At 45.7% G+C, this 22,926-nt stretch overlaps 1 protein-coding gene across 1 annotated transcript in view; it reads right to left on the bottom strand.

Moving 5' to 3' along the window:
- The window catches only part of GABBR2 (gamma-aminobutyric acid type B receptor subunit 2), a 272,614-nt gene extending 263,861 nt beyond the window's left edge, over window positions 1-8,753 (bottom strand). Inside the window, exon 1 of the mRNA XM_023727472.1 lies at window positions 8,565-8,753. Within this exon, the coding sequence (XP_023583240.1) occupies window positions 8,565-8,639 (75 nt within the window). The 5' untranslated portion in view covers window positions 8,640-8,753. The remainder of the gene's footprint in view (window positions 1-8,564) is intronic.
- Between the last annotated feature and the right edge of the window lie 14,173 nt (window positions 8,754-22,926).

The following is a 22,926-nucleotide window of genomic DNA, read 5'->3' as shown; positions in this document are numbered from 1 at the left end:
TGTGTGTGTGTGTGTGTATTAATCATTTAATGAGAAAGTTGTTTGTTCTGTAAACCTTCATCTAAAGCACAATTAAAAAAAAAAAAAGAACAGTAGCTGGTGATGATGACGACAGTGATTTCTCTCATTTTAACTTCCCAATAACCCTAGAAAGTGGGTGGTTTTTAACTGAGTATCTCGATGAGGAACTGAGGCCAGAGCATGTAAGAACTTGCCCAACGTCAGATAATGAGGAAGTGGCTGGATGGAGATTTGGGCACCTTCTCTTGAACTCTCCCTGTTTTTCCCAGGACTCTGATTTGGGTTTGTTTTTTTTTTTAACTTTTCTGTTTTTTTGAAATGCTAAGACGAAACAAACACAATTTAGAGTTTTCAGAAATCAAGTCCTACATGGACTGGGATTCAGTGGCAAATGCTTGTACAAACGCAGTGTCAACATCCCTGTCTGAATGTCCTTAACACTGCTCCCTCGCTGAGCTTCTCCAAGGAGACAGCCCCATTCCACAGACTGAAATGTTCCCTGCCCAGAAAGGTCTTCGGGGGGGAGCGCCAAGGCAGGCCAGAAGGCAGGGTGGGCCGCTGCAGGGAGGGCTGGGACGGCGCCAGGAGAAATGCGTCTACAATTTAATAATCTGCTGTGGCTGTCTTCTAAAGGACAGGCTCTGCGGGAGATGGTTCCTGACGAAATAGTGTTTGCGTTTTCCTACGAGCAGCCCTTTATCCCTTCAGGAATCTGACTTTATTTTCATCAGCTAGACTATTTCTGTCTGCAAGCTGGGGCAGCTATCATCTCATTCCCGAGAAGGAAGGAGTTTTGTCCTGGTCTCTGTGAATGTCAAACTCTCTCTGGCCAGTATCTCTTGCACCTTCCGTGAGCTCTACCTTCATCTCCTTTTGGAGCCACTCCATGTCTGTCTTCCCCACCCAGCCCTATGTTCTCCTCTTATTCCCCAGTCCCCATGCTTTCAGAAGGATAGACGAGGCTGGTGGGAGATCTGCAGAAGTGTCAAAAAAAGCGCAGCGTGGGGGTCAGACACAAGCCACCTTCAGATTGCTGAGGACAAGACCCGGAGGGGTTCCGAGGAAAATGTCAAAGGAAACATATCAGTTTAAAAAAAAAAAACAAAAAAACACTGGGTCCACATTTATATGAACTATCCAGAATAGGCAAATGCACAGAGATCAGAGTTCATTACCTGGGGCAGGTGGGAGGGGGAAATGAGGGGCATTGCTCGAGCAGTAGAGTTTTTATGAAGGGTGATACAAAAATTTGGAAAGGGATAGTGGTGATGGTTGCACAGTATGGTGAATGTAGTTAATGTCACTGAATTGTACACAAAAATGGTTGAAATGTTTTGTTACATATAATATTTCACCACAATAAAAATTTAAAAATTAAAGAAACAAAAACAAAAAAACAATGGGTCCAAGGATGGGAGGCATGGGCTGAGGCTTGGCCAAAGGCCACATCAGGCCTCCTTTCACTTCCCTTTAACAACGGGCTGCACTCAGATCTGCCCTTGGTCCCTCCCGAGGCTAGCCAGCTCTGGTGCTCTGTCCTCAGTTCTTAGGGGAGAGACCACGCCTGGAAGGCAGGCAGCCGCTCTCGGTCAGCACACACTCCCCTCGCACTGCTCAGCACCTGTGTCCAGCCTGCACGAGGCCGGGGTGCAGCGATGGATGAGACAAGGCCCTGAACTCAGAGAGGGCAGAGAGTATGGGCACAGACCTAGGGCAGCCAGCACCATGGGGAGGGGTATGCAGGTAAGACAGCACTGGGAAGGAGCTTCACACGGGATGGGGCATCCAAGCTCATCCAAGGATGAGCATAGCCCACCAGGTGGAGTGACCACCAGGGCAGAGGGAGGGCATGGCAAGGTGATAGAGCATGCTGTTACTACACCAAGGACTGTGTGACCCTGGGATATCTGCCATCTTCCCCATGTCCTCTTTCTCACAAGCATCATAAATGGAATTCTGTTCTGTGGACCAGGAGCTCTCAGAGAATCCAGGCATCTGGGACATGAATGAGGCCTTAGTGATCACCTGGCCCAGCCAGTCTGCAGGAACGTTGCATTTGAATCTCTTGAGCTGCTGGTGTTGAAATGGGCATGGGGGTGGGAGGATGAGTGGGGTCTGCAGTCCTTGAGAGATCTGGTGAATCCCTTCACCTAGACGTGCTCCGAGGGGAGAACACTTGGGGCCCCTCAGGCAACAGAGAAGTCAGAGCCAGGCAACCTGCTCCATGCTGGACAGCTCCAGCAGCAGGGGCTTGCTTCCAGGGAGCTGAAACCCCGCTTCCCTGCAACCTCAGCCATCGCTCCTGCTTCTCCCCACCAACATCAAGGGAGCCTGCGACATCTCTCAGAGACACCCACATAGCCCTGGAGGCCAACACTCCTCCCTCTCCCCAGCCCCCTGCATGCTCTCCAGCCTGAACATGCTCAGTTCTCCAAGGTCTGGGCCCCAACCCCTCCCAGATGCCTTCCCGGACTACGCCCTGATTGCCTGCCCAGTGTAAGGTCCAGACCTGAGCCCTGCAGGTCTGACCAGGTCAGAGGGGGGTAGAGCCCCCCTGCCTGCCCATCGGACCCAGATTCTATGAAGGTCCTCACAGCTCGATGGCAGAACCGAGACTCCCAGTAGCTAAATAACCCACATCACGACTTAAACAATATTAGCGTCTCTATGCAGCAATCACAAAAAAAGAAGCTCAACAAAAGGCAAAAGTGAAATTTAACTGATTCCAGAACCCGGGCGAGTGTTCGCCCCTTCGGCGTGTGCATCCTATTTTTGTAGTGCCAGGAGACTGAAACAACTGATTACGCATTCCAGGCCCTCTCTGTCCAGCTAGTGCTGCTCCCCCAAAGGGCAGGCAGAGCGCCTTTTCAATTATACAAATTACATGCATTTCTCCATTTGCAAAATGCTGTCTCGGAGCCCAGTTTTGAATAAGTTAAAAACAAAAAACCAAACTCACTGCTGTCAAGTGGATTCCGACTCATAGTGACCCTATAAGCAACTGTATAGGACAGAGTAGAACTGCTCTGTAGGGTTTCCAAGGAGCGGCTGGGAGATTCAGACTGCCGGCCTTTTGGTTTGCAGCCCAGCTCTTAACCACTGTGCCACCAGGGCTCTGAGCAAGTTAGTCAACAAGTCTCTAGAGTGATTGCAGACCACTCAGCACCCCTCACTATCTCTAGAAGCAAGCTCCGCCTGCCAGAGTTGGGGAGGAGGCTGGGAGGTCCTCAGGGTTGGGGCAATAAGGAAGGGGCTATGCTCCCTGAGAATGGGGGAGGCAGAAATCCTGGCCTCCAGAGCTACCTCCCCACAGGATGCAGGTCTTTGTGCCTCCTTCTCCCTGCCCAGCTTCACAAGTAGGGAGGGTTCTGCTCTTGTGGGCTCACCCCATGACTTTGTCCCCCAGGCCCTTGGAGCTCTCTGACCAGTTCTCAGCCACTCAGTGCCCCCATCCATGCACAGGTGGAGCCTTTTGATCTGGCCCCAGTGTCCAGTAGCAAATGCCCAGGGCAGGATTTTTGTCAGGGCATCAAACTGGTTCATTCTGGTTAGAACTCCAGCTGAGAATTTGCATTTCCACCTGAGTTACACTGAGTCAGAATCTACATTTTAACAAGATCCTCAGGTGATTATTATGTATAATAAATTTTGACCCTGGGTGCTCAGAAGGAAGAGGGTGAAGGGAGAGATCAGGGAAGGCTTCACAAAGAAGGTGGTACCTATCCAGGGTTTTGAAGGAGGAACAGGAGTTCTGCAAAGCAGGGAAGGGATGGGCTCAGCATCAAGTCCCCTTTCCCAGGTGCTTGACCTCCTGCCTTCCTCAAAGACATTAGTCACATTGTGGTAGCCAGCCTCCAAGATGGCAGCCCCCAAGTGACCTTCACCTCCTGCTGTGCCCTTGAGTAGTCCTCTCTCACACTAAATAAGAGCTAATTTGTATGACCAATAGAATATGACACAGAAGATGGTATGTGACTTCCAAGGCCGATTCCTAAAAGACATTGCCACCTCTGCCTTGGTCTTTTGGGTCACTCACTTTGGGAGAAGCCAGTGGCCAAATCATGAGGACACTCAGCAGCCCTATGGCGAGGCCTACATGGAGAGGAACCAACTTGCCCACACCAACTTGCCAGTCACGTGAGTGAGCCACTTTGGAAGCAGGTCCTCCAGTCCCAGGCAAACCTTCAGATGATTCCAGCCTCAGCCTTCAAATCTTCCAGCTGGGCCCTAGACATCACGAGCAGATACAAACCATTCCCACTGTGCCCTGTCTGAATTCCTGACTTGCAGAAATAGTGAGATAGTGATGATTATTGTTGTTATAACCCACTAAGTTACACAGTACTAGGTAACTAATATAGTGCCTGAGATGGTTAAGATTGTGTGTCAACTTGGCTGGGCCATGATTCTCAGTATTTATATGTGATCACTCCCATGATTGAATATGCTGTGAGTAGCCACTCAGTGGAAAGGGAGTTTCCCTGGGGATGTGGCCTGTATCTGAATATACGCAGACGTTCTGGCTTTTTGCTCGCTCTGGATCCTGTGGCTGCCTCCTGTTTGTTTGACCTCCTGTTCTTGGGACTTGAGCTGTCAGCTTATCTGCCAAACTTGGGATTCATCGATCTTCACAGCCTGTGAGCGGAGCCCTGCTCTCTGACCTGCCAATCTTCGGTTTGTCAGCCCCTGCAGCTACGTGAATAAGAAGAAACCTTGTGGTCTTGCCTGCCAATCTTGGAATTCATCGACCTTCACAGCCTGTGAGCAGGAGTCCTGCTCTCCGACCTACTGATCTTGGGCTTACCAGCTTCTGTGGCTGCATGAACTGGGAGAGGCCTCTACCCTGATACACAGACTCAGGACATTCTAGCCTCTACAATCACCTGAGCTGTTCCCTTGATATAAATCTCTCTCTATATATATTTATATGCTTTACTGGTTTTGCTTCTATAGAGAACCCAGCCTAAGACAGTGCCTTTCCCACAGCCCAGTCCCCTGTCTTGTCAACTCCTGGCATTTGGACCATAGGCTGGAGATCTGTCTTGCTCATGCTGAGGCCAGGTAGCTCTGGTTGGCAAGCCAGGAGTTTCCATGGTTGTGCTTATTCCTGCAGTACCTCAGAGAATTCTAGGGGGCAGTCAGTTCCAAGTGAGGCTAAGAGAGTGGGTCAGGAAGCCCCCTGGACTGCTCTCTGGGGAGGGGAGTTCCCAGAGAGCCTGGTCTCTCATGTCGGGCAAAATGTCCATCCACAGATCTTTCCATCCCTCCCTCCCTCTGATTATTCGGCAAACATCTAATAAAGTCTGTGGAGTATCAGACACCAGGAGAAACTCGAGCCCAGGTTCTGTCCTCAAGCTGTTCATCACTCACCTGGGGAGACAAACACTTGTGAACATGCCACCATACCTGCAAAACCCTGAGAGAGAGATAGGCAGAGGGGCGTGGGTGTTGGGCTGTATACATTCTCTGCTAGAAATAAACAAGGGGATGTCATCCAGAGAATTTCCGGAAGGGCCTACTTGAGATAGTGCAATCAGGAAAGGCTTCCTGGAGAAGGCAGCATTTCAGCTGGGTGTCTAAAAATGGGTAGGCCTTGATATACTAGAGATAGGAAGGAGGGGTGTTTCAGGTGGCATGAACAGTGTAGGCAAAGGCAGGAACATGGGAAATACCAGGAATGCTAAGAAGTTAGGGTACACAAGGGGAGGGGCAGGAGACAGGAGGGAAGAAAAACAATAACAACAATATAAGTAATACTTAACAAAACAAGTAATCCATAGTGCTTACTATGTGCCAGGCCCAGTTCTAATCACTTTTAAATCATTTAATTCATACAAAAAAACAAAACAAAAACAAACAAACAAAAAAACCCAGTTGCCATCAGGTCAACTCTGACTCATGGTGACCTCACGTGTGTCAGAGTAGCACTGTGCTCAACAGCGTTTTCAATGGCTGATTTTTCAGAAGGAGGTTGCCAGGCCTTTTTTCTGAAGTGCCTCTGGGTGGGCTCAAACCTCCAATCTTTCTGTAGCAGCTGAGCCCTTAACAGCTTTGACCACAGGGACTCCTAATCCACATAAAACTAGATGAAATTGGTATTATTGTTACCTCAATTTTACACATGAGGGGACTGAGTCTCAGAGAGGCAAGTAACCTGCCCAGTGGCAGCACAGGGCTCTGACAGAGCAGTGGTATGCTCCGCAGTACCCAGAAAAGGAAGCTCAAGCCAGAGAAGGTCGGTCATCTGACCCAGGCCTCAACGCCGGCTGTGGGCAACTGGAGGGCTTGAGGCCAGGCTCCTCACACACAGAGTAGGGCGGCTCCCAGCTACACCACTAGGTTTGCACTGTAGCAGGTTGAGCTGCTTTCCTGGCCTCATCTCCTTTTGCATCTGCCCACATTCAGCATAGCCAGCTCTGGCCACAGTGAATGACTCACTGCTCCCCAAGCCCACATGCTCTCTCACCTCCCGCTCTTGCACACCCAGTCTCCTCCACAACTCCAGCTGTCCAACGCCCTCTCCTCCATCAGCAGCTCAATATCACCTCCACTGGGAAGCCTTCCTGGGCCCATGGCTGAGCTGGGAGGCTCCCTGGGCCTCTCCTCCCCCTCACCACACCGCTGCCATGGCTTGCTCCCACCAGTCCTCTTGGCAGTGAGTGTGGGGCTCTCTCCCCAGCACCCTACGCATGCAGGGACTGACTCAGAGAAGGTCCTTAGCTGACGCGAGTGAAAACAGATGCCCCTGCATGGTCTGGCCCCTGCTTGCCTCTTCATTCTCATTCTTATCATCCTGACTCCTCGTCCACCATGTTCCAGCCCCACTGCCCTCTTTTCTATTCCCTGAACACACCAGGTTCTTTCCCACCACAGGCTGTTTGCATCTGCTATCCATCTATCAATGTGGAAGCTCTTCACCCAGCCGGCCACTTCTCACCCTTCAGGTCTCAGCTCATGTCACCTCTTCAAAGGGTCCACCCCTGTATTCCACTATTTATCCCATCGCATTATGTCTATCATAGCCCTTACCACTGTCTTATCTTAAAGGTCAGACTGCCTGAATTTGAATCTTGTTCTATTACTTATTAGCTGTAGGTCCTTGGGGAAGTTACTTAGCCTTTCTGTGCCTCAGTTTTCTTATCTATAAAATGGGAATGGTAAGAGTGCCTACTGTATAGAGAAGATACAAGTATTAAATGAGTTAATGCATATAAGTGCTCAGAACACCTCTAGTACATAGTAAGCATTAGCCAGTTGCCAACAAGTCAATTTTTACTCATGGTGACCCCATACGTGTCAGAGTAGAACTCTGCTCCAGTTTTTTTTTTTTTTTAAGTAGATCACCAGGCCTTTCTTCCAAGGTGTCTCTAGGTAGACTCAAACTGTCAACATTTCAGTTAGCAGCTGAGCGTATTAACCATTTGCACCTGCCCTACATAAGTATTATACAAGTGTTAGTTCTTAGTATTATTATTACTTATTTACTTGCTTATTGCTTGTCTCCCTCCACTAGAATGGAAGCTCCAAAAGGGCAGGGACAGTGTCTGAATTATTCAGCACTATATCCCCAGTGGAAACCCGGGTGGCATAGTAGTTAAGAGTTTGGCTGCTAACCAAAAGGTCAGCAGTTCAAATCCATCAGGCAATCCTTGGAAACTCTATGGGGCAGTTCTACTCTGTCCTATAGGGTCGCTATGAGTCGAAATCGACTTGATGGCAACAGGTTTGGTTTTTTTTTTTTTTTGGTATAGCCCCAGTGCCTAGCAAAATTCCAGGCATGTAGTAGACTGTCAATAAATATTTGTTATATGGATGGATGGACAGATGGATTGATGCATGGATGGATGAAGCAAAGAAATAACACCACTCAGTCCTGCAGTCATATCTTTCTACGCTCTTCTCTCTCTGAATCCAATTAACAGCTGACACTGGCGAGGCCCACCTATACCAGACCATATACTCATGGAACAGTCAACGGCGTGTAAAATCTTCCAGTGTGAAGAGAATAACTGGCCAGGAGCCCCAAGAAAGGCTTAGCCACAAAGAAAGGACTCGAGACAGCCTTGGACAAAAAGGAATTTCAGTGGGGTAGTGGGTTTCAGCAGGGAGTGGATAAAGGGTCCTCCGGCTAAGGGAACAGCAAGAGCAAGGATCTGAGGCCGAAAGGTCCAGGGTTCATTTGAGGAAAGGGGAGTTGCCTGGAGGGGCCATGGTGTGGCATGAGAGGCAAAGGTGGTAAATGACACTGGGCAGGCAGGTTGGCCAGACATTGAAGGCCCTGAAAGTCGGGCTAGGAGTCAGTGATGGGCCACTGAGTGTCTTTACAAGAAAGAGTAGAATTAAGGCTGCCCTTTACAAACCCACTCTGGTGGCCATGCAAGCCCGAGCCAGAAGGGGCAGCCCTGGAGGTGGGGGCAGTGGGAGGCTGTGGAATCATCCAGGGAGAACCCAAGAGGTCTGAGCCGTCAACTTAGGAACCATTCCTGCAAAAGCCTTGTGGTCAGTCAGAGACGGTCCCCAAATGGGAAGTTGTCAGACCTTACCTGCACCAGATTCCAGCCTTGGAGGGACTCTGCAATGATGGACGTGACCGACGGACAGACTCCTCCAAACACCATCAAGTGGTTCGGCCCATATTTTATTGCATCGTAGAAGGCTTTCAACCCTTTTGCATTATCACACTGGGAAGCAACACACAGAAAGAGAAGCGCAAATTAGAAACAGCTTTCCCCAGGGTCAAAAGACCAACAGTGGATTTACACAAACAAATCTTTCCTCATAGGAAACTTTCTGGATTTCACTTCTCCCATGGTGGGGCCTCATGCTGTAAATTCAATGAAGTATGGCCTTGGCACCTCATCCCACTCTCCTCCCTCTAAAAACCAAAAAAAAAAAAAAAAAAAGACAAATCAGTTGTCATCAAGTCAATTCTAACTCATGGTGATCCCATGTGCACAGAGTAGAACTGTGCTCCATAGAGTTTTCAAGGCTGTGAACTTTCAGAAGCCGATTGCCAGGCCTTTCTTCCAAGGTTCCTCTGGGTGCTTAACTGATTGCACCATCTGGAAACTCCATCCTCCCTCAAAGGGCTCTCCAAATCTAGGACTTCCAGCTCCCCCAGCTATCTCCCTCCAAAGCACACTGAGAAACAGGCCCCAAAATGCCTCATCCTGGGGTCTCCATGGGCATTTCTATTTTAAAAGATGATGAATCCAAATGGAAGAACACATTCAGCAAACACTTGTCCAGCACTGCTCTGTGCCCAGGGCTAGATGCTGGGGAGACATAAAAGGTGGACAAAGCCCCTGCCAAGGAGCTCACATTTTAGGGAGGAAAGCCGACCGAGACAGGTCATGACCATCCGGCGTGGAAATGGAAAGAGAACAAATGCCGATGACGTGTTGGGAGTCGGTTACGGCCCACCTCCCGCCTCCCCACTGTACCTCTCTCATTCCACCCACCTGGCCATCTCTTCCCTGGACAGCGGGACTGGCTCCTCACTGCACCCACCTAAACCCGTTTGCCACCCAGCATTCTGAGTCCTTTGTAAAGCAGAAATTTGTTCTCACTCTCCTGCTTTCCATGCACTTAAAATCCTAACTTCTATCAGAGTATAATTCTCAAAAGCTTAAAAAAATAATAAAAATAGATAGTGAGCACATGTCAAAGTTCTACTTCACTCACTACTAAGGGGATCTGAGGCATGACAAAGTGGATTCAAAAAAGAATTTGAGGAACAGGTTTTTACAGTGAATAAAAAAATAAGACAGGATTGCTAAATTATTTGGATGAGTTAATGTCCTACAGGGCAATAAAACCATAACCTTTAAGAATAGAAAAGAAAATCACTGAAAGTCATCACATCTTACTAGTTTGACAGAACTGTAATGTCTGGGACTTAATTAATTGCTCAACGTACCATTTCCTTACAGACAGGTGACTCTTAGGCAGGACTGTTAGAAAATGCTCTAAGTATTAGGCTAAATGGGCACATAATCATCACTTTCTATTATTTATAAGCATAGGATAATTTTCTTAACAATCTTTATCATGATGGATATAAGATGTCACATGGTCCAGCCCCTGCCTACCACTCTGACTCAATTCCCCCCACTCTCCCCTTGCTCACCAAGTACAGCCTCACCAGCCTCCCTTCTTTTCTCCCCAGAACCTAGCCCAGGGCCTCAGTGAGGCCTCTAAGTGTCTGCTGAACACGTGGAGGAGCCTTCTGAAGTGCTTCCTTCATCTGCTTTCTTCTCTATACTTCCATGTCTCGCTCCTTACTCTCTCCATTCTGTTTTTCCCATCTTTCTTTCTGCTCCTCCTCACCTGTCTGCCAAGTGACCATAATGTGGATGAGAGTTGATTAGTATTTGTTGCTCTCTCCTGGTTTATTGAGGAATTCCTTTGGGCTGCAGCCCATGGTGAGTGGCTGCTGACAGGGATGAGTCCGACGCAGTTCCTGGCCTCAGTGAGCTCACTGTCTGGTAGAGGCAATGGGATGTGAACATGGGTGGCCCCATTACATGGTGGGCAGTGCTCAGAGCTTGGAGAGAGAGGCAGACCCAGGCTGTGGGGCACCCAGAGGGAGAGCCAGGGAGGGCTCCGGGGAGGTGCATCTGAGGGGGGATTGCTGGTAGAGGAACAGCATGAATAAAGGCAAGGGAGTGGGAAAGTGGGAAGGCAACAGACACAGCAAGCTCATACCACCAGTGAGAGACGAGGACAAGGTGGCCTGGGCTAAGGTCAAGGAGGGGCTTCAAACACCAGGCTAAGGAGTCTGTGTTGTATCTTGCAGATATTTGGGAAATAATTTAAATTTTTAATTAAATTTAGAAATTGACTAAGTTTATTTTTTTTTTGCCACAGAAGAAAGGGAGGGAGGGAGGGAGGAAGAAAGGAAGGGAGGGAGGGAGGGAGGAAAGAAGGAAGGAAGGGAAGGAAGAAAGAAAATGGACGGGAGGGGAGGAGAGGAGAGGAAAGGTTGAGGTCCTGTTGCTTCCTGGGCCACTATTAATTATCCCTGTGCCTTGATAAAAAACAATACTTCCCACCCTCAGCGGAGCACCAGCGGATATTACAGAACAGTTCTTGTTTTAATTGTTTCTGTCGTGATTTACTGAATCATTTTCCGTCTTAATATATTTCTATAATGATGTTACCTTGTTTTCTAATGTGGAGCTAATGACAATGATAATACGGTATCACAAGATTTAGAAGCAAAGTTTCATTAAAATAATATTAACAACAATGAACTTCTTAATATTTGTTTGCTCATCAAACACTTCTCAAGTACCTAGTATGTGCAAGATTCTGTATTATTAATGATGGCTTGGCTTCTTACAAATATAGAACTTTTGAATATGTCAACTCAAAAATCTGAGAATATTTGACAACCAGTATTTGAGCCAGAGGAATCTTAGAAATCGGTCATTCCAACATTCCCAAATGTTTATCTGACCCAGTTTTCACCAGGCTGGGTATGGTAGGCAGAATTTTGGCCCCCATGAATATGTTATGATACATCGCAAAACAGACTTTGCAGATGCAATTAAGGTTACTAATCAGCTGACCTTAAAATAAGGAGGTAATCCTGGACTATCCTGGTGGGCCCAATGTAATCACAAAAGCCCTTAAGAGCAGAGATCTTTCCTCGGCTGGTAGCAGAAGGGGAAGTCAGATTTAGAACATGAGAAGGACTGGATGTGCCTTTGTTGGCTTCAAGATGAAGGGGGTCACGTGTCAAGAAAATGGGAAATTCAATTCTACAACAGAAAGGAACTAAATTCTTCCAACCTCCTGAATGAGTTTGGAATTGGACTCTTCCCCAGAGCCTCCAGATAAGAACCCAGTCCAGCCGACACCTTGATTTCAGCCTTGTGAGGCCCTGAGCAGAGGAGCCAGCAGAGTCACACTGTGCCTGGACTTCTGACCCCCAGGTCTGTAAAATAATAAACAGGTGTTGTTTTAGGCCACTAAATTTCAATCGCCTCATATGCATGAAAAGCTGGACAATGAATAAGGAAGACTGAAGAATTGATGCCTTTAAATTATGATGTTGGTGAATACTATTCAATATACCATGGACTAACAGAAGAACGAACAAATCTGTCTTGGAAGAAGTACAGCCAGAGTGCTTCTTAGAAGCGAAGATAGTGAGACATCATCTCACTTACTTTGTACAGATTATCAGGAGGGACCAGTCCCTGGAGAAGGACATCTTACTTGGTAAAGTAGAGGGTTAGCAAAAAAGAGGAAGACGCTCCACAAGACGGATTGACACAGTGGCTGCAACAATGGGCTCAAACATAGCAACGATTGTGAGGATGGCGCAGGACTGGGCAGTGTTTCATTCTGTTGTGCATGGGGTCACTATGAGTCGGAACCAACTTGACCACACCTAACAACAACAAATTTCTGGTAATCTATTACGGCAGCAAAAGAAAGCAAACACACTGAGGTAAAATGAAAACAATAAGAATAATACAGTGAGGTTTTCCTTACAGTTAAATGTATTCAGTTAAAAGAACTGTTCTTCCTTTATAGATAAAGTCCTTTACAGTTTGTATGGTGACCCGGGTCTGATTCCCAGCCAGGGCACCTCGTGTACAGCCATTGTGCCACCATCCTTTAGGGGAGGCTTGCATGTCGCTATGCTGCTGAACAGATTTCAGGGGAGCTTCCAGACTAAGATAGACTAGGAAGAAAGGCCTGGTGATCTATTTCCAAAAATAAGCCAATGAAAACATCATGGATCACAATGGTCCAATCGACAGCTCGTCACGGGAATGGTGCACGACTGAGCAGCGATTCATTTCATCGAACATGGGTTTGTCACGAGCTGGGGGCCAACCTGACGGCAGCTAACAACAACATGCTGTTGAAATGTTGTTTCTTTTATAAAATCAGAGGATATTTTGGTTTTTAGTGTTCTGACATGACAAAATAGAAAAATATATAAGTTTCCATGCACCTACGCCACTTTACTGGTGTATGAAATCTGAACAACTGGGCATTACTAATCTAGCCCTACACCCTCATTTTCCAGATCAGAGAATGAGGATGAGAGGGGAAGGGACTGTCCCACTGTCCTTCCAGGATTAGGACAGAGGTTTTTGGATTCCTGTTTATCACTTTCTCAGGAATTTAGAGAACTCTGCTCAACAGGCAAAAGGAAGGCTAAAGCTAGTAATGTTCTAGAAAGGACCATTTCCTCCAGGATAATGTTTTGGGCCCCAGCCTCCTCCCAACCAGTACACTTGGCCTACAGCCAGAGAAACAACCCACTGGGCACCTAAACCGAAAAGCAAACACGCCGCCATGGAGTTGATTCCAAGTCATGGCGACCCCATGCATTACAGAGTACACCTGATCCATAGGGGTTTCTTGGCTGTAATCTTACAGAAGCAAATTACCAGGCCTTTCTCCCATGGAGCTGCTGGGTGGGTTTAAACTGCCAACCTTTTGGTTAGCAGCCAATCACGGCACCTAAAGGGAGCAGCTTTCTAGCGAGTAACAAACTAAATATCACATGGGAATATCTGTCTTATTTTAGATGCTCTTCTCCCTCATCCTCATTTCTAATACTGTATTTTCTCACCTGACATGATCAATGTCCCAAATAAATAGACTTTCCCACTGACCCAACCTGAGTCTTTGCCACTCAGGGGCCTAGGGACTGGCAGAGAGGTTTCGGGGTCGGCAAGTGGAGCTCCAAGCTCCTTACCTTCACTTCAACCAGGAGCTCCCCTTGTATCTGGTTTATAGAACATAAAAAAAAAAAAAAGTTGCCATGGAGTTGATTCCAACTCATTGCGACCCCACAAGTGTCAGAGTGTCAGAGCAGAACTTCTCCGTAGGGTTTTCAATGGCTGATCCTTCAGAATTAGATCACAGGCCTTTCTTCCAAGGCGTCTCTGGGTAGACTTGAACCTCCAGCTTTCAGCCAGCAGTTAAGTATGCTAACCATTTGAACCACCCAGGGGCTCCTATACAGCATCAATATTCCACGTATTACTTTACTCGAAAAGATCTCACTGCTAAAAGAAAAAATGTTTGAAAACGCCCGAAGAAGATGCCCCCTGAGGTCTTTGCCGGTATGTGACTTTTGCCTTTGGCCTCAAGAAAGGCTGACAAGTGAGTGTCCCACAGGCCAAGCTCAGTTGAGCCAGTTCTGAGACACAAACACACTGTCGGTGACTCACTCAAAGTCAATGTAACCGCAAACCGGTTTGCCAGATAATTTACCTAATCAGTGGGGAATTGTTTTCTTTTCTTTTTTTTTTAATTGTGCTTTAGGTAAAAGTTTACCTAAAAAGTTTAACAGCGCAAGTTAACTTCTCATTCAAAAATTTATACACATATTGTTTAGTGACATTGGCTGCAATTCCCACAGTGTGACAGCACACTCCCCTTTTCCACCCGGGTTCTCTGACTGGGGAATTTTTTAAGTTTTAGTTTCCTGAGGGATTTCTGGCAGACATTCTCTGAGGCCATTTCACAAGATGTGACCTTCCTGCTCAGGTAAAAGTCAATTTCACGCGTACTTCCTTCCTAAATGCTGCCCTTGGAGAAGCTACTCTACAGGCTGTAGATTATCGTCCCTTTCTGGTGGATGTTGGCTCCACCTCTGCATAAGCCAGAGAGATGCCGCAAGTTTTTTTATACCCACTTACAGTGTCTGTCTGACGGCTGTTAGTGAGCTGGCCATTGGGCAAAGGATCATTCCGAGAAGTTATTTACAGGAAGTTGTCTTTCAGTGATTTGGCTTCTAATGACTTGCTCTTGAAGCCCCCTAACAGAGGCTCCGTGTTCTGGAAGGAAGTGATGGGTTTAATGATGGTCTCCTCCCCCAGACTCTAGAAACTTTGCCTATTCATCTTCAGAGGGTATTGTGACTGGTTGTCATGGCCAAAACTTGACCAGCAGACAGGAGGAAGTAGTTCCACTAAGGTTCATATTCTCATGCAATAGCTCAAAGCTTAATGACGGGCCATGGCTTCTTGTTTGCAGTCTTGCCATATGGACACTGGCTCTGACACATAGTTGTTGTCAGCTGCTGTTGTTAGTGGCCCCCGACTCACAGTGAGTCCATGCACAATGGAACAAAACACCACCCAGTCCTGCGTCATCCCCATGATCGATTATGGATCGCATTGTTGTGAACCATAGGGTTTTCATTGGGTGATTTTTTTTTCTTAAGTAGATTATCAGGCCTTTCTTCCTAGTCTGTGTTACTCTGGAAGCTCCACTGAAACCTGTTCAGTATTACAGTATTGTTATGGATAAAATTGTGTCCCCCCAACAAATGTGTATCAACTTGGCTAGACCATGATTCCCAATATTGTATGGTTGTCCACCATTTTGTGATCTGATGTGATTTTCCTATGTGTTGTAAATCCTAGTCTCTGCCTGTGGTTAATGAGGCAAGATTAGGTTACATTAAAGAGGATTAGGGTGGAATGCAATACCCTTACTCAGGTCACAGCCCTAATCCAACATAAGGGGAGTTTCTCTGGGGTGTGGCCTGTAACACCCTTTATCTTGCAAGAGATAAAAGGAGAGAGAAGCAAGCAGAGAGAGAGGGACCTCATGCCATCAAGCAAGAAGAGCCAGGAGGGCAGCGTGTGCTTTGGACATGGGGTCCCTGTGCTGAGAAGCTCCTAGACCAGGGGAAGATTAATGGAAAGGACCCGAGCTGACAGAGAGGGAAAGTCTTCCCCTGGAGCTGGTGCCCTGAATTCAGACTTCTAGCCTCCTAGACTGTGAGAGAATAAATTTCCGTTTGTTAAAGCCACCCACTTGTGGTATTTCTGTTATAGCAGCACTAGACAACTAAGACAAGCATCATGCAAGCCTCCACTGTCAGTTGTGTAGTGGCTGCAAATGAGGTACATTAGCCAGAAACTGAACCCGGATCTCCCGCATGGAACGCGTGAATTCTACCACTGAACCATCACTGCCCTGTGGCACACAGTAGGCCCTCAGTAACTGCTGCCTCCCCTCCCTCCTTTCTTCTCATTGCCTTTCTTTGACTCCACAGCTACTGTAGTTTATGGCCAATACCTCCAAATTTCCTTCCACTGTTTCATTTCTAGTGGCTTCTCCTTCACCATAAGGACAGACTTGTCACAGAGGAATCATACTTGACAAATATACGCTCTTAAAATCCAGCATCTATAAATGGGAATAGATCCAAAAGCCATGAAAATCAATTTTTTTTAATGAAAAAGTGGGACTCTAGAATAAAATCCATTTTCATTTAAATCTTATTTTTAAAGAATTAAAATACTGTTTGACTTTAAAATTTCAAAGAAAATGTTGCTGAGAGTTAAAATGTAAAAAATGCCAAGAAAATGTCAGTTAATAACAACTCATTTGAATCTGGGAATTATTCCATACAGAATTTCAGAATGAAGCAGAATTTAAAAGCTAATGTGTCCAACGTGCCCTCATACAAAGCTCCCCTCTAAGCACCCCGCACAAGGAGCAGTTGGCGTCTGCTCACATACCTCCAGTGACAGAGTTCTTACTCCCTCACCAGGAAGCTAATTCCTCATTGGCCAGCTCTGCTTCTTAGAAAGTTCTTCCTTACGCTGGTCTTAAAATCACCCTTCCTTTTGCATCCTCTGTTCCAAGTTCTCACTCTATAGCAGGCATTGACAAACTTTTCCCGTAAAGGGCCGTAGAGTAAATATTTTAAGCTTTGCAGGCCATACAGTCTCTGTCACAGGTACTCGACTCTGCTGCTATAGCATGAAAGCAGCCATAACCAAAAACCAAACCAAACCCGTGGCCATCGAGTCAATTCCAACTCATAGCGACCCTATAGGACAGAGTAGAACTGCCCCATAGGGTTTCCAAGGAGTGGTGAGTGGATTTGAACTGTTGACCTTCTGGTTAGCAGCTGAGCTCTTAAACACTGTGCCACCAGGGCTCCAAAAGCAGCCACAGATAGTACGTAATGAATGAGCATAACCATGTTCCAATAAAACTTTATTCACAAAAACAGCTGGCAGTCGGATTTGGCACAAGGGCATAGTTGCCAATCCTGCTCTAAAGCCTCACAGAACCAGTATACCCCACTCCCCATGAGAGCCCTTCAGATATCTAAACTCAGCCATGGTGACTCCTAGAGATGTCTTCAGGCTACACTACCTTCGCTCTTCTAATCATCCCTATGTGGTATGTTTTCAGGCCCTTCTTGTTTGTGGACCATGCTCTAGAAAGGCTTCAGAGGACAGACGGTTTTTAGGATGCAGCACTTAGCATGGACCCCCAAATACTTCCGTCTACCCTGCACAGAAGAGTAACACTGGCTACCATATATCGTGCACTATTTACTAAGCACTGGACTAGAAGTACCCTTATTATTTCCATTTTATGCGTAAAGGAACTTGAGGCTCAGAGAGGTTAAAAAACTTACCCAAGGTCACATAAATGGTAAGAATTCAATCCTAGGCAGTGTAACTTCAGAGCATTGTCTTCTTTTAAATAAGAATTTGTTATGAAATATTGCAATCCTAGGAAAGGATATACCTATACATATAACGAGCAAAATATGAAAAATAGTAAACGGAACATACAACGTACCCAACACCCAACTTAAGAACAGGGTTGAAGCCCCTGTGCGCCCACCTTGGCACATACCCCTCCTTAACCAGGGATAGCCCCTAGTCTGAATTTTGTGTTCATCCCTATTTGCTTTTCTTTATAGTATCATCATATGTATATGTTTACTAAATACTGTATCATTTAATTTTACTTGTTTTTGAAAGTACATAAGTGGACTCATACTGTATCTTTCTCCTGAAACTTGCTTTTATGGGTGAACATTATGTTTGTGAGACTGTTCTTGTCAAATGTAGCTGTAGTTCATTCGTTTCCATAATTGTGCAGTATTCCATTGTATGAATATTTCACAGTTTATGCATTCATTCCCCTGTCAATGGACATGTGGGTTGTTCCCAGTGTTTTGTTTGGTTGCTGTCGAAAGCAAGACTGCTGGACACTTCTGCACGTGTCTCTTGGCACACACGTGCAGTTTCTCTAGGGTGTAACCAGGAAATGAAATTGTTGAGTCACAGGGCTTGCCACGTTTTCTCGAAGTGGTTTCATCCATTTACACTCCCACCAGCAGTGTTTGAGAGATCCCACTGCTCCACATCCTTGCCAACTTTAATTTTTGCCAGTCTTGTGAGTATTTGAGTTCTTGTTTCAATTTCTATGTTTCTGATTACTAAAGAGCCTAACCCATCTTTTCATATGTTTACAGGCCATTTGTACTTCCTTGTTTAGAATGGCAACTTTGCCCATTTTTCTATTAGGTTGTTTGTCTTTTCCTTATTGATTTGTTCAGAGCACTCCTAGCCATAATAACCAAACTGGATGAAATGATCACCTTCCTCATTCTGAGTATAGACTTCAGTGAATGAAGCCTCAGACTGCAGTACCTCTATCAGGCAACTACATCGTACAGAACTCACTTGGCAGTAAACGACTAAACCAGGACACGTGATTGTGGTAACAAAACACCTATGAGCCTTTCTTGGGGAAAAAAAAAAACCCACATGTGATGGCTGATTTTGTATGCCAATTTGGTTGGATTATGGTGCCCAGATATTTGGTCAAACACTAATCTAGGTGTTGCTGTGAAGGTATTTTGTTGATGTGATCAACAGTTACAATCTGTTGACTCTAAGTAAAGGAGATTACCCTCGATAATGTGGGTGGGCTTCATCGAATCCATTGAAGACCTGAAGAGCAAAAAACAGAGGTTTCCAAGAGGAGAAGAATTCTGCCTCAAGACTATAACTTAGATATCCTGCCAGAGTTTACATCCCACTGCCTGACCTGCCAATTTCGAACATAAGACTGCGGGAGTTTCCAGTCCCCACAATATCTCATGAGCCAATTTGTTAAAATAAATCAATCTCTCTGATAGATAGACAGATATATAGACAGAGATAGAGGGGTGTGTGTGTGTGTGTGTATGTGTGTGTGTGTGTACACCAAACCCATTTCCATGAAGTCGATTCCAACACATAGCGACCCTATAGGACAGAGTAGAACTGCCGCATAGGGTTTCCAAGGCTGCGATCTTTACGGAAGCAGACTGCCACATCTTTCTTCCAGGGAGCGGCTGGTGGACTTAAATTGCCAATCTTTCAGTTAGCAGCTGAGCACTTAACCACTGTGCCACCAGGGTTTCTATACATATATACTCCTGTTGGTTCTGTTTCTCTGGAGAACCCGGACTACTACAGTATTTGATGATAAAATTCAGCCAATCAAAAAATGAATCAAAATACAGATCTCAGGAATGAGGGCTTGTGATAAAAAGGAGTGATTGTGAGAACTGGACCCAGTTAACAAGAAACAATTTGCAATGTGAAGATAATAATGTAACATAAAATTTAGAAGGTGGAGGAGGGAAAAGGAATTCTAAGATTGCTAATTTCCTCCTCTTCCACAGAAGGGCTTTAAATCGATACCATCTAAAATTGAAAACTGGAGTTTAAAAGCCAAGACTCTAACCTCACTGCTTTTGATAATCTTTTATTACCCTTAGAGAGATATTTTAGAAACAAATATTTTCTGTAGTGAAGGCAAAACTGTTTAACGTTGAGCAATTTCTATTTTACGTTGCCTTACTTTCTTCTGTTACATTCACATAAATTAAACATTAATTGTAAATAACATATAATAATGATCTTTTACAAAACTATTTCTGCCCACCTCTATATTTACAATATATGCATAGAGGAATGTCAGGAAAGAGAGTTATCTAATGTTAAAGATGGTGAGAGCCTAAGGATTTGTTTTACCCCTGTCTTTGTATCTTTTTTGTTTTACTTGAATAAAAAAAAAAGTAAGCACATATTACTTGTATAAAGACAAAAAGTCATTTTTAAACCAGCAAGCTTGATGCTTTCTCAACCATTTAAGTTTCCCTCTGTCTGTTCTGTAATTTTCTGAGCTCAAGAACAGGACCTTATACTTATTGTTGCTAAATCATGTTAAAATCAACCCAGCACCATGGCCAACTGAATTAAAACCAAACCAAACCAAATCCACTGCCATCAAGTCAATTCCAACTCACAGCAATCCTATAGGACAGAGTAGAACTATCCCATATGGTTTCCAAGGCTATAATCTTTACGGAAGCAGACTGTCACATCTTTCTCCCGCAGAGTGGCTGGCGGTTCGAACTGCAGATCTTTCAGTTAGCAACTGAGTGCTTAACCACTGCACCACCATGGCTCCTAACTGAATCAAACATGTTGTTGTTTTGTTGTTAGGTTCTGTCGAGTTGGTTCCGACTCACAGTGACCCTACGTACAGCAGAATGAAACAATGTCGGGTCCTGCATCATCTTCAAAACTGTTGTTATGCTTGAGCCCATTGTTGCAACCACTGTGTCAATCTATCTCATTGAGGGTCTTCCTCTTTTTCACTGACCCTCTACTTTACCAAGCATGATGTCCTTCTGCAGGAACTGGTCCCTCCTGATAACACGTCCAAAGTATGTGAGACGAAGTCTCGCCATCCTGGCTTCTAAGAAGCATTCTGGCTTTACTTCTTTCAAGACAGATTTGTTCGTTCTTCTGTTAGTCCATGGTATATTCAATATTCTTCGCCAACACCATAATTTAAAGGCGCCAATTCTTCTTCAGTCTTCCTTATTCATTGTCCAGCTTTCGCATGCATATGAGGTGACTGAAAACACTATGGCTTGGGTCAGGTGTACCTTAGTCTTCAAGGTGATATATTTGCTTTTTAACACTAAAGAGGTCTTTTGCAGCTGAATTAAACATACAGTATATTATTTTTCCCCTGCAATTAATTCATCCAAACATTTTCTGAACATTTACTAAGTACTGGGAGCTATCCAAGAAACAGTAAATCCATGTAACCTACAAAAATTCCTCGATCAGAGCAGGTAGTCAATAAACGTTGACCAACATGTTAAATTTGGCAATAATGAGCAATAACACAGCAAACCTCTATCTAGCATTTATATGTTCCAGGCACCATTCCAGTTGCTTTATATATATTTACTCACTTAATCCTCCCTATAAAACAACCTATAAAGCAGGTCCTATGGTCATACACAGGGGCCCCCATGGCACAGTGGTTAAAGCGCTCGGCTGCTAACTGAAAGGTCAACAGTTGGAACCCAACAGCTGCTCTGCAGGAGAAAGATGTGTCAGCCTGCTTCTGTAAAGTTTTGTCACCTTGGAAACCCTATGGAGCAGTTCTACTCTGTACTATAGGGTCACTATGAGTTGGAATCGGCTCAATGGCAAAGGGTTTTTGTTTTTTTTAAGTAATTATTATCCACCACCACCCATCTGTCAGTTTGTCATGCTGTGGTGGCTTGCATGTTGCTGTATCCTGGAAGCTATTCCACTAGTATTTCAGATACTAACAGGGTTACCCATGGTAGACAGGTTTCAGCAGAGCTTCCAGACTAAGACAATCTAGGAAGAAAGGCCTGGTGATCTACTTCTGAAAATTTAACCCGTTGCCATTGAAACGATTCTGACTCATAGCAACCCTACAGGATAAAGTAGAACTGCACAGGGTTTCCAAGGCTGTAATCTTTACAGAAGCTGCAGCCACACTGCATCTGAACCAGAAGACCAGTTTGAGATGGTGCAGTGGGCTTCGCAGCCCTCGTAGCAAGGTGGCTACAGTGGGTGTGCCAACCCATGGAACGAGAGAGCTGAGCACTTTTGGGGAGGAGGCTTCCTTGAAGAGTGGGGTGCCTCCAGTTACCTAGCGGAGCTAGGCTCACTGACCTACGGAGGGAGAGAGGTGAGCGCCTTCAGGCAGAAAACTTGCTGGTGGAGCAGGGTGTCTCCAGGCACTTATCAGCAGGGCTAAAAGAGCTTTGTAACACTTGCCCAGGCAGGGCAGAAGCCAGGACCAAGGGCCAAGAGAGGAGCCTATGCTGAGGGGGCCAAGAAGAGCCTGTCTTCAGGGGGCCGAGAGGAGCCCTGCATGGCTGAAAGGAGCTGAGAGAGCTGTCCTGCACTGAAGAAGGGAGACTTTGTCTATATGCTTCCTGATCCTGATCTTGATCCCAAGTTGTAGCCTGTTGATCCCGATCCCGAGTTGTAACCTGTTACTGCCCTAATACACCTCATAATCGTGAGTACTGTCTGTGAGTTCTGTGTGGCCATTGCAACAAATTATTGAACTCAGCAAAGACATAGAGAGTGCTGTGGGAGGGGATAATTGGTGTAAAAAATGGTGAAAAGATTGGAGGGTGGAGGTATGTTTGACTTCCACCTCATAGGGATCAGCTTTGGGCTGATGATGATCTTGATTCTTCTCTCTCCTTCTGGCATCAGACAAAGAGGTAATTTTTACACCCTCAGTGAGATGGACTGGCACGGTAGTTGCAACGATGGACGCAAACATGCTGGCATTCATGAGGATGAAGCAGGACCGGGCAACATTTTGTTCTATTGTACTTAAGGTACAAAATTGATTTGACAGCACCTATCTACCTATCTACCTATCTACCTATCTATCTATCATCTGTCTGTCTTTCTATCTATCTATCATCTATGTTTTAATGGATGATGAAACTGAGGCTCAGAGATGTGAGGAATTTGCCCAGTTTTACACAGTGAATAAGGGGCAGAGTTGGGATTCAGGTACTCAGGCTCCAGAGTCCATGCCTCACAATATCCATGTTCTCTTCTTCTCCCTGGACACATGGCCAGACCACATTCCCCAGCCACCTTACAACTAGGTGTGGCCACCCGTTTTGGGCAATGGAATGTGAGCAAAAGTGATACACACTATGTCCAGCATTGTCCCATGAAACCATTCCATTGGTGCTCCATGCTTTCTCTTCTGTCCACAGTCTGAGTGGGGAGTACTCCAAGGACT

This window comes from Trichechus manatus, unplaced genomic scaffold, assembly GCF_000243295.1.
Source record: "Trichechus manatus latirostris isolate Lorelei unplaced genomic scaffold, TriManLat1.0 scaffold00016, whole genome shotgun sequence".
Taxonomy (NCBI): Eukaryota; Metazoa; Chordata; class Mammalia; order Sirenia; family Trichechidae; genus Trichechus; species Trichechus manatus.
This window is presented reverse-complemented; position numbering and strand designations above follow the sequence as displayed.